This window comes from Vigna unguiculata, chromosome 11 (assembly GCF_004118075.2).
Source record: "Vigna unguiculata cultivar IT97K-499-35 chromosome 11, ASM411807v1, whole genome shotgun sequence".
Taxonomy (NCBI): Eukaryota; Viridiplantae; Streptophyta; class Magnoliopsida; order Fabales; family Fabaceae; genus Vigna; species Vigna unguiculata.
Window position 1 is genome coordinate 39,026,298 of NC_040289.1, and position 14,486 is coordinate 39,040,783.

At 29.3% G+C, this 14,486-nt stretch overlaps 1 protein-coding gene across 1 annotated transcript; it reads left to right on the forward strand.

Moving 5' to 3' along the window:
• The first annotated feature begins 6,355 nt into the window (after window positions 1-6,355).
• Window positions 6,356-11,632, forward strand: LOC114168120 (transcription initiation factor TFIID subunit 15). Its single transcript, XM_028052842.1, has 8 exons — window positions 6,356-6,496; window positions 7,055-7,225; window positions 7,390-7,748; window positions 7,860-8,048; window positions 9,145-9,228; window positions 10,278-10,356; window positions 10,436-10,562; window positions 11,150-11,632. The coding sequence occupies exons 2-8, from the start codon at window positions 7,106-7,108 to the stop codon at window positions 11,362-11,364; spliced, it is 1,173 nt and encodes a 390-aa protein (XP_027908643.1). The 5' UTR covers window positions 6,356-6,496; window positions 7,055-7,105; the 3' UTR covers window positions 11,365-11,632.
• The last annotated feature ends 2,854 nt before the right edge of the window (window positions 11,633-14,486 follow it).

Below are 14,486 nucleotides of genomic sequence, written 5' to 3' on the forward strand. Positions count from 1 at the left end.
AATTGAAAAGTTAAAAAACATTTTGGACCGATCAATATTTTTTTTTGAATAAATTTATTTTCAATTTTTTTAACACAATATATTTTCATTTTGTATGTGATAAATTTATCTATTGTGTATCACTTGAAGGTACTAAATTTATCTTTCTCTAAATAGGTGAATAATAATAAATTTATATTAGAAAGATTATAATAGAGAGTAAAATAATTGATTCTTTATTTTTCAAGAAAAAAACTTGTGATGGAGATGAAAAAAAGGTATGTACGTCAATTAAACCTTAAGATTTTCATGTGAATCCAATAATTAAAGACAATGAAGAACAAATTTCTAAAATTCTTCAAGTTAGATATAATAAATTTAATATATATATATATATATATATATATATATATAATTTGGCATCCCTAAATTTTTTGTCCAATTTTCGCCACTTTGATGGTGGTTCATATCTAGAATGTCAACATAGTCTTACTCAAAATGTATTTGAACTATATGGAATGTAAGTTGAGGAGCGGCTCGTACACATTATAGTTATAGCCTCTAAGGTAGAGAAGCAATCTAGCAATGGTAAGTGCATGATCTCATAATACTAGTCGGTCTGGTTCGATTTGATCCGGTTCGATTCGGTCCTGTTTGGTTCGATCTGGTTCGTTTCATTATGGTTCGGTTCGGTTCAGTGCGGTTTGATTCGGTTCAATACGGTTCGATTCGGTTCAATGCGGTTCGGTTTGGTTCAGTATGGTTCGGGTCGATCCTGTCTGATTCGATCTGGTCCGGTTCAGTTCGGTTCGATTCGGTTCAGTGCAGTTCGGTTCGGTTCGGTTCGACCCAATTCGATTTGGTACGGTTCGGTTCGGTCCGGTATGGTTCGGTTCAGTTCAATTTGATTCGGTTCGGTTCGATTCAATTTAGTTCAACAAAGAATATATAATGAATTTTTAAAATAGTTGTTAAATGTAAAATTATAAAAATAAAATAGGTACATAAGAGAAGTTTTTAAAACAACGGTTGAAGACAAAAAAGGTTTTTAAGCTAACTATTAAAAGTAAACTATTTATAAGATAATTAGTGTTTAAAATAATAATTAAGGGTAAAATTGGAATATCGAAATATGGACACAAAAGAGGGTATCTCTTTATATATACTAGCGTAACACAGGCGCTATCGCGCCTGTGTGTATGTATTTTTTAAAATGCGTGATATTATATTAGTAGGTGATAATATTATAATATTATTAAGTTAATATATATTTTAAAATTATATTTATTAAAATAAAGTAAAATATATCAAAACAGATAAAAGAATAACCATTGATAAATAAAGAAGAAGAGAAGAAACAGAGACATCTGATTTTATAAAAAGTTTATAAAAGTAACGGTCAATTTTTTAAAATTTAATAAATTGTTATATTTAAAGGGTAAAATCGGTATTTTGAAAAGTGGACACAAAAAGGGGAATCCCCTTTATATATTGTTATAGATATATATATATATATATATATATATATATATATATATATATATATATATTTATAGATGAAAAAAATTAATCTAGCTAAACTTAATTACGATTAACTGTATTATATTAAAGTAACAAAATAAACTAAATTATTTATAATAAAAATTAAATATTAAAGTAAAAAATAATAATAATTAAACAATATTGTTTTATCATTTATTTTTAAAAAACTGAACTTCTATCGGTTAACTACTCACTAATTGATTTATGTATTTTATTTTCTCATTTTTCTTCGATGACCTCTTATCCTAAACACCGCGCACACTCCATTTTTTAATTCAGTCACCACGAGACAAAGATCATGAGCTTTTCATCCTTGTTACTACTACATAAGGTCATGTCGCCTTACTCTCGTCATCCCACTTTACCTCCTTCATTGCAATTTTAACACTTCACACCCCACCCAACTGGTATGTTTTTGTTTGAACCTTAACTCTAACTAACATTTTATCCTTCTCTTATATGTCTTTTGCTTCTTTTTTTTCATTTTTTTATACTTGTTGCTTCACTACTCCCATTTCACTTTTTTTTTTCATCGTCTTATAATTTATTTATTTTTTACTATTTAGGCTTTTACCAATTTCGGAACTATATGTTCTCTACTTTGATAAAATAGTTATTTTCGTGAAAGGTGAATACAAATAAATTTAAGCTTGTCCTTTGAATGTTGTTTTTATTGAAAGTATACAGTTTGTTTATGTTATTGTTTATACACTTGTTATATTTAATTTGAGGAAAAACATTATGTTTCATTTGTTTGAGAGGGACCTCAAAATTGTGGTGTTGGTGCTGAAAAAACTTTTGGGTGTGACATTTTTTACGTCCATTACAAAGCAACTATCCTTTTACTCTATATTAATTAATTATGAAAGTGTAAAATTCTTTCTTAAGTTTTCTCCTATTTTTTTGAGGGTGTTTTCAAATTCAGAAACTTAAAGAGTACTTAAGTTCAGTTCAGTTTAATTCGGTTAAGTTCAGTTCGGTTCAATTTGGTTCAACTAGGTTCGGTCCAGTTCGGTTCGATTTGATCCGGTTTGTTTCATTGTGGTTCTGGTTTGATTCGGTTCAGAGCGATTAAATTGGATTCAGTTCAGTTTAGTTTGGTTCAGTGCACTTCGGTTCGGTCTGATCCGATTCGGCTCGGTTCGGTCTGGTCCAATTCGGTTTAGTTCAATTTGATTCGGTTCAGTTCAGTTTAGTGTTGTTCAAAGTGGTTCAGTTTGGTTCAGTACGGTTTGATCCGGTCTGGTCTGGTTCGATTTGGTCTGGTCCGATCTGGTTCGGTTCAGTTCGGTTCAGTGCGATTCGATCCGATCCGATTCCATTAGGTTTGGTTCGCTTCAGTTTGGTTTAGTGCGGTTCAGTTTGGCCTAGTTCAGTTCGGTTCACTTCAATTCGATTCGGTACGGTTCAATTCAATAAAAAATATATAATGAAGTTTTAAAATAGTTGTTAACTGTAAAATTAGAAAAATAAAATATGTACATAAGAGAAGTTTTTAAAACAATAGTTGAAAATAAAAAGAGGTTTTTAGGCTAACGGTTAAAAATAAAATATTTATAAAATAATTAGTTTTTAAAATAATAATTAAGGGTAAAATTAGAATAACGAAATATGGATACAAAAGATAGTATCCTCTTTTATATTGTTATAGATAAAGTAAAATATATAAAAAAAAGATAAGAGAATAATTATTGATAAATAGAAAAAAAAGGTTTATAAAAATAATAGTCAAATTTCAAAAATTTAATAAATAATTATATTTTAAAGGGTAAAATTGATATTTTAAAATATAGACATAAAAGAGAGAATCTCTTTGTATATCATTATAAATAAATAAATAAAAATAATATTAAAACATTATGTAGGATTTCTAAGAAGAAGTTATTTTAAAAGAGAATTTATTTAATTATTCATTTTATTAAATAAATAGTTTTTACTTTATTAAATTTAAATTATTCATTATACAGGATTTCAACATTTAAAATCCAATATAAGGAATTCTTCCTTGTAATATCAAGGGTCACAAATCCAATTTTTGCAACATTTCGTGTGTTTAGAACTAGCACATAAAATAATAATAATAATAATAATAATAATAATAATAATAATAATCACCGTCATAATAAAAATAAAAATAATAAGACGGAGATAAAATTTGATAAAGTTAAACAATTCTTGTCGCAAGAGGAAGAATATAAGTTAAAATTATAATTTGAGAAAGGATTAGAAAGAGCCTGGATTGAGACACGCAGAACACTATCGTTATAGAGAAAAAGCTTCCACTAGTCCTCAATTGGTTGAAGCATCGTGCTGATAACTTGTTATGAAATAAAGTGAATAACATAGAGAATGACGAACAAATAATAAAGAAAAGAAGAAACAAGAGAGAATAAAGAATGAGAGAATAGGGAACAACTCATCTGTGTCTTATTATTGATAGGAAGAATCATATTTATAGATACAATATGTAATCCATAAAGGAAAGAAATCAACTTAGTTAATACAAATATTTACCATAAAGAGTAAAGAATCATATGAGTAAATGTATCAAATCAATGGACAATCATTAATTTATAACAAGAATCCCTTTGTATATCATTATAAATAAATAAATAAAAATAATATTAAAACATTATGTAGGATTTCTAAGAAGAAGTTATTTTAAAAGAGAATTTATTTAATTATTCATTTTATTAAATAAATAGTTTTTACTTTATTAAATTTAAATTATCCATTTAAAATATGAAATGATTATTTTTGTTATATAATGATACATTTAGATATTTTGTTTTATATTTTAATTAATGAAATTATTATGTTTTATGTTTTTAACCAAATGACATTCATTTAAAGTTAAGTATATTTTTTCCTTTTAACTCTTAGGTGAAAATCGAAATTATTATATCTTTTAAATTTTAATCTAATTTAATCTTAATTTTAAATTTTTTTACATTTAATATTTTTAACTTAAATTTTTAAATTTATTTGATATTTGAAATGTATTAGAAATGATAAATAAAGTTATCCGGTTAAAAATACGAAATTTTCACATATGTATAAAAATTAAATTTATTAAAATTTAATGGGAAGATTAATTTTAAATTTCACAAATATATAAGGAAAAAATATATTTAATTTTATTTAAAAATATTATATTGACTAAAATTTAAATGAAGAATTGAAAATTTTAAAAACAAAAATTATGAAATACAAATACTAAACAGTTTCTTATAAGTAAAGTAAACAACAAGAAATGATCATCTTATTGAAAACATAAAAAAATATGAGCGTCACTAATTAAAATACGAAAATATAAATATTTATTTAAAAATAATAAAAAGTGTCAATATTATTTATTGAAAGGGTAAATAATGATAAATAGGTATTTGTGAGGTTATTTAGAATCGTAGATGAAAGTAAGTGTATTTTTCTTCTATTTTTTTAACTTAAATAAGATTAATATTACTTTACCCTAAATTTAATATCAACCGTCATCAGTCTTGTTATTTGTTACTAGCGTGTAAATACAGGTGTTATCGCGCATGTGTGTACGCATTTTATGAATTATATTAATAATTAATGATATTGTAATGTTATTAAGTTAATAAACAAAAATAAAAGTATATTTATAAAAAATAAAGTAAGATGTATGGAGAAAATATAAAAAAATAACTGTTGATGAATAGTATGAGAAAAAAGAAGAAGGAGATAAGTAAATAGTTTTATAAAAACTTGTAAAAGTAACCGTTAATTTTTAAAGATTTAATAAATAATTAAATTATAAAGGATAAAGTTGGAATTATGAGATGTGGACACAAAAGAGGGAATCTCCTTTATATATTGAAATTATTATATCTTTTAAATTTTAATCTAATTTAATCTTAATTTTAATTTTTTTTTACATTTAATATTTTTAACTTAAATTTTTAAATTTATTTGATATTTGAAATGCATTAGAAATGATAAATAAAGTTATCCGGTTAAAAATACGAAATTTTCACATATGTATAAAAATTAAATTTATTAAAATTTAATGGGAAGATTAATTTTAAATTTCACAAATATATAAGGAAAAAATATATTTAATTTTATTTAAAAACATTATATTGACTAAAATTTAAATGAAGAATTGAAAATTTTAAAAACAAAAATTATGAATATAAATACTTAACAGTTTCTTATAAGTAAAGTAAACAACAAGAAATGATCATCTTATTGAAAACATAAAAAAAGTATGAGCGTCACTAATTAAAATACGAAAATATAAATATTTATTTAAAAATAATAAAAAGTGTCAATATTATTTATTGAAAGGGTAAATAATGATAAATAGGTATTTGTGAGGTTATTTAGAATCGTAGATGAAAGTAAGTGTATTTATTTTCTATTTTTTTTTAACTTAAATAAGATTAATATTACTTTATCCTAAATTTAATATCAACTGTCATCAGTCTTATTTGTTATTAGCGTAAATACATGTGTTATCGTGCATGTGTACATATTTTTTAAATTATATTAGTAATTAATGATATTGTATGTTATTAAGTTAATAAACAAAAATAAAAGTATATTTATAAAAAATAAAGTAAGATGTATGAAGAAAATATAAAAAAATAACTGTTGATGAATAGTAAGAAAGAAGAAGAAGATAAGTAAATAATTTTATAAAAACTTGTAAAAGTAACAGTTAATTTTTAAAGATTTAATAAATAATTAAATTATAAAGTATAAAGTTAGAATTATGAGATGTGGAGCAGAGAGAATCCATTTATATATTTTATATATAGTTATAGATTATACGAAAAATAACATAAATAAAAATAAAGAATTTGGAGAGAGTAAAAAAAGATATGAAGGATTGGCATTGGAGGTGAAGAAGAGGAACAGTGAGAGTGCTGAAGGAGTGAGGAGAAGCCATAAATCGCAGATCTAACCAAAAACACAACACACTGCTGTTTCTTTCTTCCGATTCCGGGTACGAGCATCTCACTTCTATATCCCTTTTCTCTATTCGTTTATTTGCCCTTAATTTCGTTTTCTTCAGCCAAAACCTTTCAATTCTCATTATTCTTCCATGTTCCCCGTTTTCTATCGAATTGTTACACCACTGTTTTGTTTTTTCAATTGTCATGATGTTACGAGTTTGCGCTCTGTACGATTCTTCAACCTGCCGAAACTTCCCTAAGCATCTGTTTCAACTCGATAATCTTTCATCACGCCTTTTCTCCTTTGATTCCCCCCTTTCGATTACCACGCTGTTTCTTTTTCTTTTTTTACTAAACCAGTTTTAAGTTTTTCATCACATTGCTTAATTTCCTCCCTTAAATCCTCCTATGTCTGTTAGTAATTTATGTATCTGTAATTTTTTTTGTTTTAACTTTGTTGTCGAACTTCTCGAATAACATTGGTTAGGTTAGGGTTGTGATAGTTTTCTGTTTTCCTCCGAGGTTAGTCAATAACTGGTACCGTCTTTGTCTTTGTCTTTATTTGTATGTGTGCGTAAGGAAAATTAACTGGCTTGCTCCTTTTTCAGAGCTTTGGTGGTTCGGTTCTGGTCGCTTCTGTTTCATGAGATTAAGACCCCATGGCAACCCATCCTGGAAAACAAGCTCCTTCGAATGGGTCTGTCTATGTATGCAACTTGCCCTACGGAACTGACGAAAATATGTTGGCTGAATATTTTGGCACCATTGGATTAGTGAAGGTATGGGGTCTCTGCATCGAGCATGCCGATCATTCAAATTAATGTTATCATGTGTTTTCTACTCAAAGGAAGATGAGAACCTGTATTAATGTTATCATGTTTTTTATGTTGCATTATATTTTGAAACTTGTGGTCCTATTTCGTTTATAATTCATGCTATGCAGAAAGATAAACGTACTGGGAGACCAAAGATATGGTTATATCGAGACAAAGAGACTAATGAACCAAAGGGAGATGCTACTGTAACATATGAAGATCCACATGCTGCTATAGCGGCTGTTGAATGGTTTAACAACAAAGATTTTCATGGCAATATAATTGGAGTTTTTATAGCAGAGTCAAAGAACAAGGATGACCAAACATATAATTCAGCAGCAGTAGAACCTGTAGTTGCTGGTAATGTTGTTGGATTAGAGGAAACTACTAAGGATGTTAATGGTGGTAGTGGAAGAGGTAGAGGCCAAAATGATCCTTCTGGCAAAGCTTGGCAACAAGATGGCGATTGGTTGTGTCCGAATACAAGGTCTGTGATATGAAATTGGTGAGCAGCTCTTTCTTGCTCTTGTACTCACTTATTCAGTCATTTTAGATGATTTAGTGCAGATAGAATAACAGTTGTTTCTTGTCATAGCAGTTGCTCCAATGTGAACTTTGCTTTTCGTGGTGCGTGTAACCGCTGTGGAACTGCCCGTCCTGCTGGTGCTGCTGGAATTTCAGGGGCTGGTGGCCGTGGCAAGGGACGTGCTGCGGGACAAGAACCAGGGGGTGTTGGCCGGCCAGTTGGTGGAGGATTATTTGGTCCCAATGATTGGCCCTGTCCAATGTATGATTGTGTTGCATTGGCCTTGTGTGCTTTTTATTCTGTATCTGATTTCCTTATAATTATTTTTGTTTTATTTTTTTGTTTACATTTGAATTTCCTTATTTTAGTGGTAACAAATACATTTCTCTTATAAATTTACAAAACTTGCTGCTTAGCTACATCAAATGGATTACTTTTGTGTTATATTATTTTTGAAGAGTTAGCAAACAATTTAAAAACATCGTCAAATTGATTTTTTATGGTAATATGTCTGTTTATATGCATGGGGTACACAAACCTAACCTATATGCATGCATTATGGGGGCCTAAACACAAGTTACCAGTTCCTGTTTAATTGATGCAGTTAATAAAAAATCCTTCTTTTGAACTTGGTTGGCTTCAAGAGGTTTGTTAAACATTTGCAGTAAACTGCCTATACCCACATTTATGATCCTATTCCCGAGTGTGTTAGCTTCTGCCGTAACTATCTATTCTAGCACATTCCAGCCAAATATATCATCCTGTCCTGTCTGCTGCTATTCAAGTTGTCTGTCAATTTTAAAGAAGTCCAGCGTCCATCATTTGATGGAGTATTACTCTGGTGGCATTTCCAAACTCGGGTCACAAGAAATCAGATGGTTTTGCTACTGCTGTGGACAATTTGATTTTCAATAGACTGTCGATACCAAAACGATAGGTTAGAACTTTGGCATGGGGTTTTATTCGAAAATAATCACCGGGGTAACTTCTTTGACTATCTTGTAATCCTTTCTTGGGTTTAGGCTATGTCCCCAGCTCTTGAACCTCTCCTTCCTCGGTCGTGATTGGCTTTATGTTTTCATAAATTTTAATTCCACTTCTTATAATAATGTGTGGCAACATTACATACTTCCGTGTCGATTCTGTGATTTTGGCTATGGTTTATGGAATTAGTTTCTGTTCCATCACTACTAATTGTTGTGTCGACAATGTTTTTTCATTTCTTGTGAGTCATATTTTACTTAACACCTGTTTGAGGTATTTATACCCGACATTCAACTTGCACGTCATCTGTGTGTTTTTTTTTTAAATAAAATTTAGTGTATTGAATTGCCTTTGTCATGCTCTTTTTTCTTAGGTGTGGCAATATCAACTGGGCGAAGCGGACTAAATGCAATATTTGCAATACAAATAAGCCTGGGCATAATGAGGGTGGTGTAAGGTATTATTTTGATTTTGTTTATGCCTTCTATTTCTAATTAAGTACATAGTGGCTTATGGAGAAAATGCTTTTCTTTTGTCTTCCGTTGTGATACTGGTTTGCATGATTGCATGATTGATTCAGCTTATTCTAGAGAAATGATCATTTTTTTACCAGCTTTCTGCTAGAACTTTTGAAAACACAAGCAGCTATTTTTCCAGAAAAAAAAAAAAGAAGCTAAATCAAACATGCATGTCATGTCATAGTTTGTTAGTTATATTTTATGGTATACAAAATATCACACATTATGTACAAATGTAGTGTGATTTGTCTCTATATATCATTTGAGCATTGCCCATGTCATTTTGTGGCATTGCACTTTTTTAATCCAGTCAGATTTAAGAAATTGATTTTTAGAAGTCAGTATATGCATATAAAATGTTGGTTGCTAATGCCTGTATATTTGTTATTTATTTCTTATCTGTGCAAATCTCATTTATCAATTTGTACGTGTGTGGAAAATTGAATAATCATTTGATGCCGCCTCTCCATGATTATACACATATGGTCGTGTCCTAGTTGTATATCAGTGCCCTTGGGGCAAGGATAAAATTATGGCATCATGCTTTTCTCTATATCAAAGTACACAAAGTCACCAATTTGTTTTTTAGATAGAAATGTAGCACGGCTTTCATTCATTAAAATATTAGCAGATGTTTACTATCTTTTCACAGCATAAAAGCACCTTACAATGAAATATGAGCATAGACCTCAAATACATTTTTGTTAGTGTGTTTTAGAGGTCTGTTGTCACTGTAAAAAGTGTTCCATGGTGTTGTTTGATGTGAAATATCATGAAGTATTTCAACTTAGTTGTAAAATTAACTGAAGTCTACATGTTTTAAGCATGGATTAACCACTATTTAGCATTTTTGTTTCAATTTTGAAAATATTGGATTTCCTTCATCATAATTTGCCCTTTTTTTTCATATGTTGAATTGAAAGTGTTAAAAGTGTTACTTCGAAGTTCGAATATTCTCCTAACCAAGTTTATACTGACTGATTAACAGAGGAGGACGAGGTGGAGGTTACAAAGAGCTTGATGAAGAGGAAATAGAAGAAACCAGACGTCGTAGGAGGGAAGCTGAAGTAAGATCGACTAAGAGTAACATATACTACCTCTGTCTTAAATACCATGTCTGTCATATAATCTGTTTTTTACTGTCAGGATGATGGGGAGTTGTATGATGAATTTGGAAATCTAAAGAAAAAATTCCGCGCCAAAACACAGCAAGCTGAAGCTGCGCGTGGGCTTCCTGGTTCAGGACGTGCTGGTTGGGAGGTTGAAGAACTAGGTATTACTGCATATCTAGAATGTTTGCACTACATAATTTATTATTATAGAGCAACCTGAACCTGCACAGATACTTTGTGAGCTAGTGAAGCTCCCACATCCACTCTTTCCCCACATGTTCCATGACACTGATTCATTTCTGGATAATCATTATAGTTATAGGTCTGATGGAATAATCATTTTCAAATAGAGTTCCATGCTCTCTTATAATCATAGTTTCATATAATTTATCTTTTCTCACGTGTTATATGTTTTTCTTTGTTCCTTTTCAGCCTATACATTTTGCTTTCCGACCCTGCATACTAAATCAAACTGGTTATTGTTTGTCTTGGTGCATCTATTTATGTAGTAGTTGATTGTGCGCATCAAGTTTCATGTTTATTATACTGAGCTGGTCATTAGTTTTGTAGTATTTTATACATTTGAAATTACCATGCTTTTTAAACTCTCCTGGTTTATTGGGACGTAGATATGCAAATCAGTGAGGATGTACTTGTTAATATAATCGTTTGACACGTTAATTTGAAATTATAAACTGATTGGACCTGCAGTAACCGAATTATTGTTGTGTAACAATACCAATGACAGGGATAGACAAGGATGGTAGAGAAAGTAGAGACAGAGGAAGAGAACGTAACGATGGGGAGAGCAGGAGCAGAGAGCGAAGTGACAAAGAGAGGCAAAGCAGTTGGAATAGGGACAGAGACAGGGACAGGGGAAGAGATCGAGACCGAGACTGGGACTATGTTGACCGAGACAGAGATTATGGGCGAGATCGGGACCGTAGTAGACACAGATACTAAAAATAGCAGCACTCAGGTGTTGGCTACCATGCTTTGTCGGACTTTTCAATTGCTTTGAATTAAATCCTTAAATTTGGTGACAACTTCCTGCAGTCTGATATTAATGCCCATTTTACTTGGCATGGACATTTTGTACAACTTATGGCATTTTTCTTTTGACTATTTCACAAGGACAAGTTTCTGTTTGAGAATGTTCGCAAAAGTTCGAACCATTACTTGTCATCACCTAATTTCTTGTAACTTGAATGGAGTATTTTCATTTGCGATAGACCCACTGATAGTATTATTGGGAATGCTTGATTAGTCTCGAACGAAAATCTTATGTAATATAATTCATTTTCCTTTTTCCATTACAAACAACTTTAAGCAATAAATCTGATTGTTTTATCCGAGTCTCACCGAAAGCTCTTGTCATAATATTTTATTAGTAACTTTTTTTATAAAATTTTGGATTTTATTAATAGAATATTCAGCGGTGTTTTAAACTTTACTGGTTAATTTTTCTTTTATTATCTAAAGGATGTACTTTTTATGTAGTATTATAAGTTTGATTATTAGTTACAAAAATCAACTCTTATTATTTGTACTTGGTTTGAAGAAAAAAATAGACAAATAAGTGGGGCATAATAAACAAATAAGTGGAGAGTTACATATTAGTTTTCGTACAACGTTATAAGTTTGATCAATTTTTTTATTATCCAAAGGGAAGCATGTACTATAAGTTTGATTATAAGTTACAAAAATCAACCCTTATTACTTTGTACGAGGTGGCTGGCTTGAAAAAAAAAAAAAGACAAATAAATGGGGCAGAATACAAATATAAGTGGAGAGCTACGTATTAATTTTCGTACAACACAAGTTTGAATATAAGTTACAAAAATCAACCCTTATTTTATTATGCAAATCAACCCTTATTTTATTATGCAAAGTGATGCACTTCTTATTTACCATAAGTTTGACTATAAGTGGGGTATAATAAACAAATAAGTGGAGAGTTACGTATTAATTTTCTTACAAAGTTTTAAAATTTACTAATAAAGATTTTTTATTATCCAAAGGATGTTATGTACCATAAGTTTGATTATAAGTTAAAAAAATCAACCCTTGTTACTTGCACTAGGCGGCTTTTATTATGCAAAGTGATGCATTATGTACCATAAGTTTGACTATAAGTTACAAAAATCAACCACCCTTATTACTTGTAGTAGGTGGCTGGCTTGAAGAAAAAAATAGCCAAATAAGTGGGGCATAATAAACTTAAGTAGAGAGTTACGTATTAGTTTTTGTATAAAGTTTTAAAATTTAATGATTATTTTTTTTTATTATCCAAAGGATGCACTCCTTATGTAACACAAGTTTGAATATAAGTTACAAAAATCAACCTTTATTATTTGCACTAGGTTGATGGCTTCAGGAAAAGAATGGGTAAACAAGATAGGCAAATCAGCGAGTCATAATGAACAAATAAGTAGAGAACTACGTATTAATTTTCGTACGAAGTTTTACAATTTACTGATCAATTTTTTTTATTTTCCAAAGGGAAACATTTCTTATGTACCACAAGTTTGATTATATGTTACAAAAATCAGCCTTTATTACTTGCACCAGGTGGCTCGCTTGAAGAAAAAAATAGACAAATAAGTGAGGCATAATAAACAAAGAAGTGGAGAGCTACCTATTAGTTTTTGTACAAAAGTTTTAAGATTTACTGATCAATCTATTTATTTTTATTATGCAAAGAGATACATTTTTTATATACCACAAGTTTGATTATGAGTTTCAAAAATCAACCCTTATTACTTGCACTAGGTGGCTGACTTGAAGAAAAGAAAAATAGACAAATAAGTGGGGCATAATAAACAAATAAATGGATAGCTACGTATTAGTTTTCGTATAAAGTTTTAAAATTTACTGGTCAATTTTTTTATTATCTAAAGAGAGTCACTTCTTATGTAGCACAAGTTTGATTATAAGTTACGAAAATCAACCCCTATACTTGCACTAGGTGGCTGGCTTGAAGAAAAAAAAATAGGCAAATAAGTTGGACATAATAAACAAACAAGTGGAGAACTACCTTATAGTTTTCGTACAAAGTTTTAAAATTTACCGATCAATTTTATTTTATTTTCCAAAGGAAAACCGTTCTTATGTACCATAAGTTTGATTATAAGTTACAAAAATTAACCTTTATTACTTCACCTGGTGGCTTGAAGAAAAAAAAACAGACAAGTGGGACATAATAAACAAATAAGTGGAGAGCTACGTATTAGTTTTCGTATAAACTTTTAAAATTTACTGATCAATTTTTTATCTATTATCTAAAGGATGCAGTTCTTATGTAACATAATTTTGATTATAAATTAAAAAAATCAGCCTTTATTATTTGCACTAGATGACTGGCTTGAAGAAAGAAATAGGCAAACAAGATAGGCAAATAAGTGGGACATAATAAACACTTAAGTGGAGAGCTAGGTAGTAGTTTTCGTACAAAGTTTTAAAATTTATTCATCAATTTTTTTTTATTATCCAAAGGGAAGCATTTCTTATGTACCACAATTTTAATTATAAGTTACAAAAATCAAACCTCTTATTACTTGCACTAGGTGATTCACTTGAGTAAAAAATAGGCAAATAAGTGGGACATAATAAACAATTAAGTGGAGAGCTAGGTATTAGTTTTCGTACAAAGTTTTAAAATTTAATGATCAATTTTTTATTTATTATCCAAAGAGATGCACTTCTTATATACCTTAAGTTTGATTATAAGTTACAAAAACCAGTCCTTATTACTTGCAATAGATGACTGACTTGAAAAAAGAAATAGGCAAATAAGTGGGGTATAATAAACTTAAGTGGAGAGCTAGGTAATAGTTTTCGTACAAAGTTTTAAAATTTATTCATCAATTTTTGTTTATTATCCAAAAGGAAGCATTTCTTATGTGGCACAATTTTGATTATAAGTTACAAAAATCAACCCTTATTCCTTGCACTATGAAGAGCTAAGTATTAGTGTTCGTACAAAGTTTTAAAATTCACTGATGAATTTTTTTTTATTATCTAAATGAAGCTTTTTTATGTATCACAATTTTGATTATAAATTACAAAAATCAACCCTTATTACT

Coding starts and splice junctions, on each gene's coding strand:
- LOC114168120 (XM_028052842.1), top strand. CDS start 7,106: ATGGCAACCCATCCTGGAAAACAAGCTCCTTCGAATGGGTCTGTCTAT. Junction 7,226..7,389: donor GCACCATTGGATTAGTGAAG/GTATGGGGTCTC, acceptor CATGCTATGCAG/AAAGATAAACGTACTGGGAG. Junction 10,563..11,149: donor TTGGGAGGTTGAAGAACTAG/GTATTACTGCAT, acceptor TACCAATGACAG/GGATAGACAAGGATGGTAGA.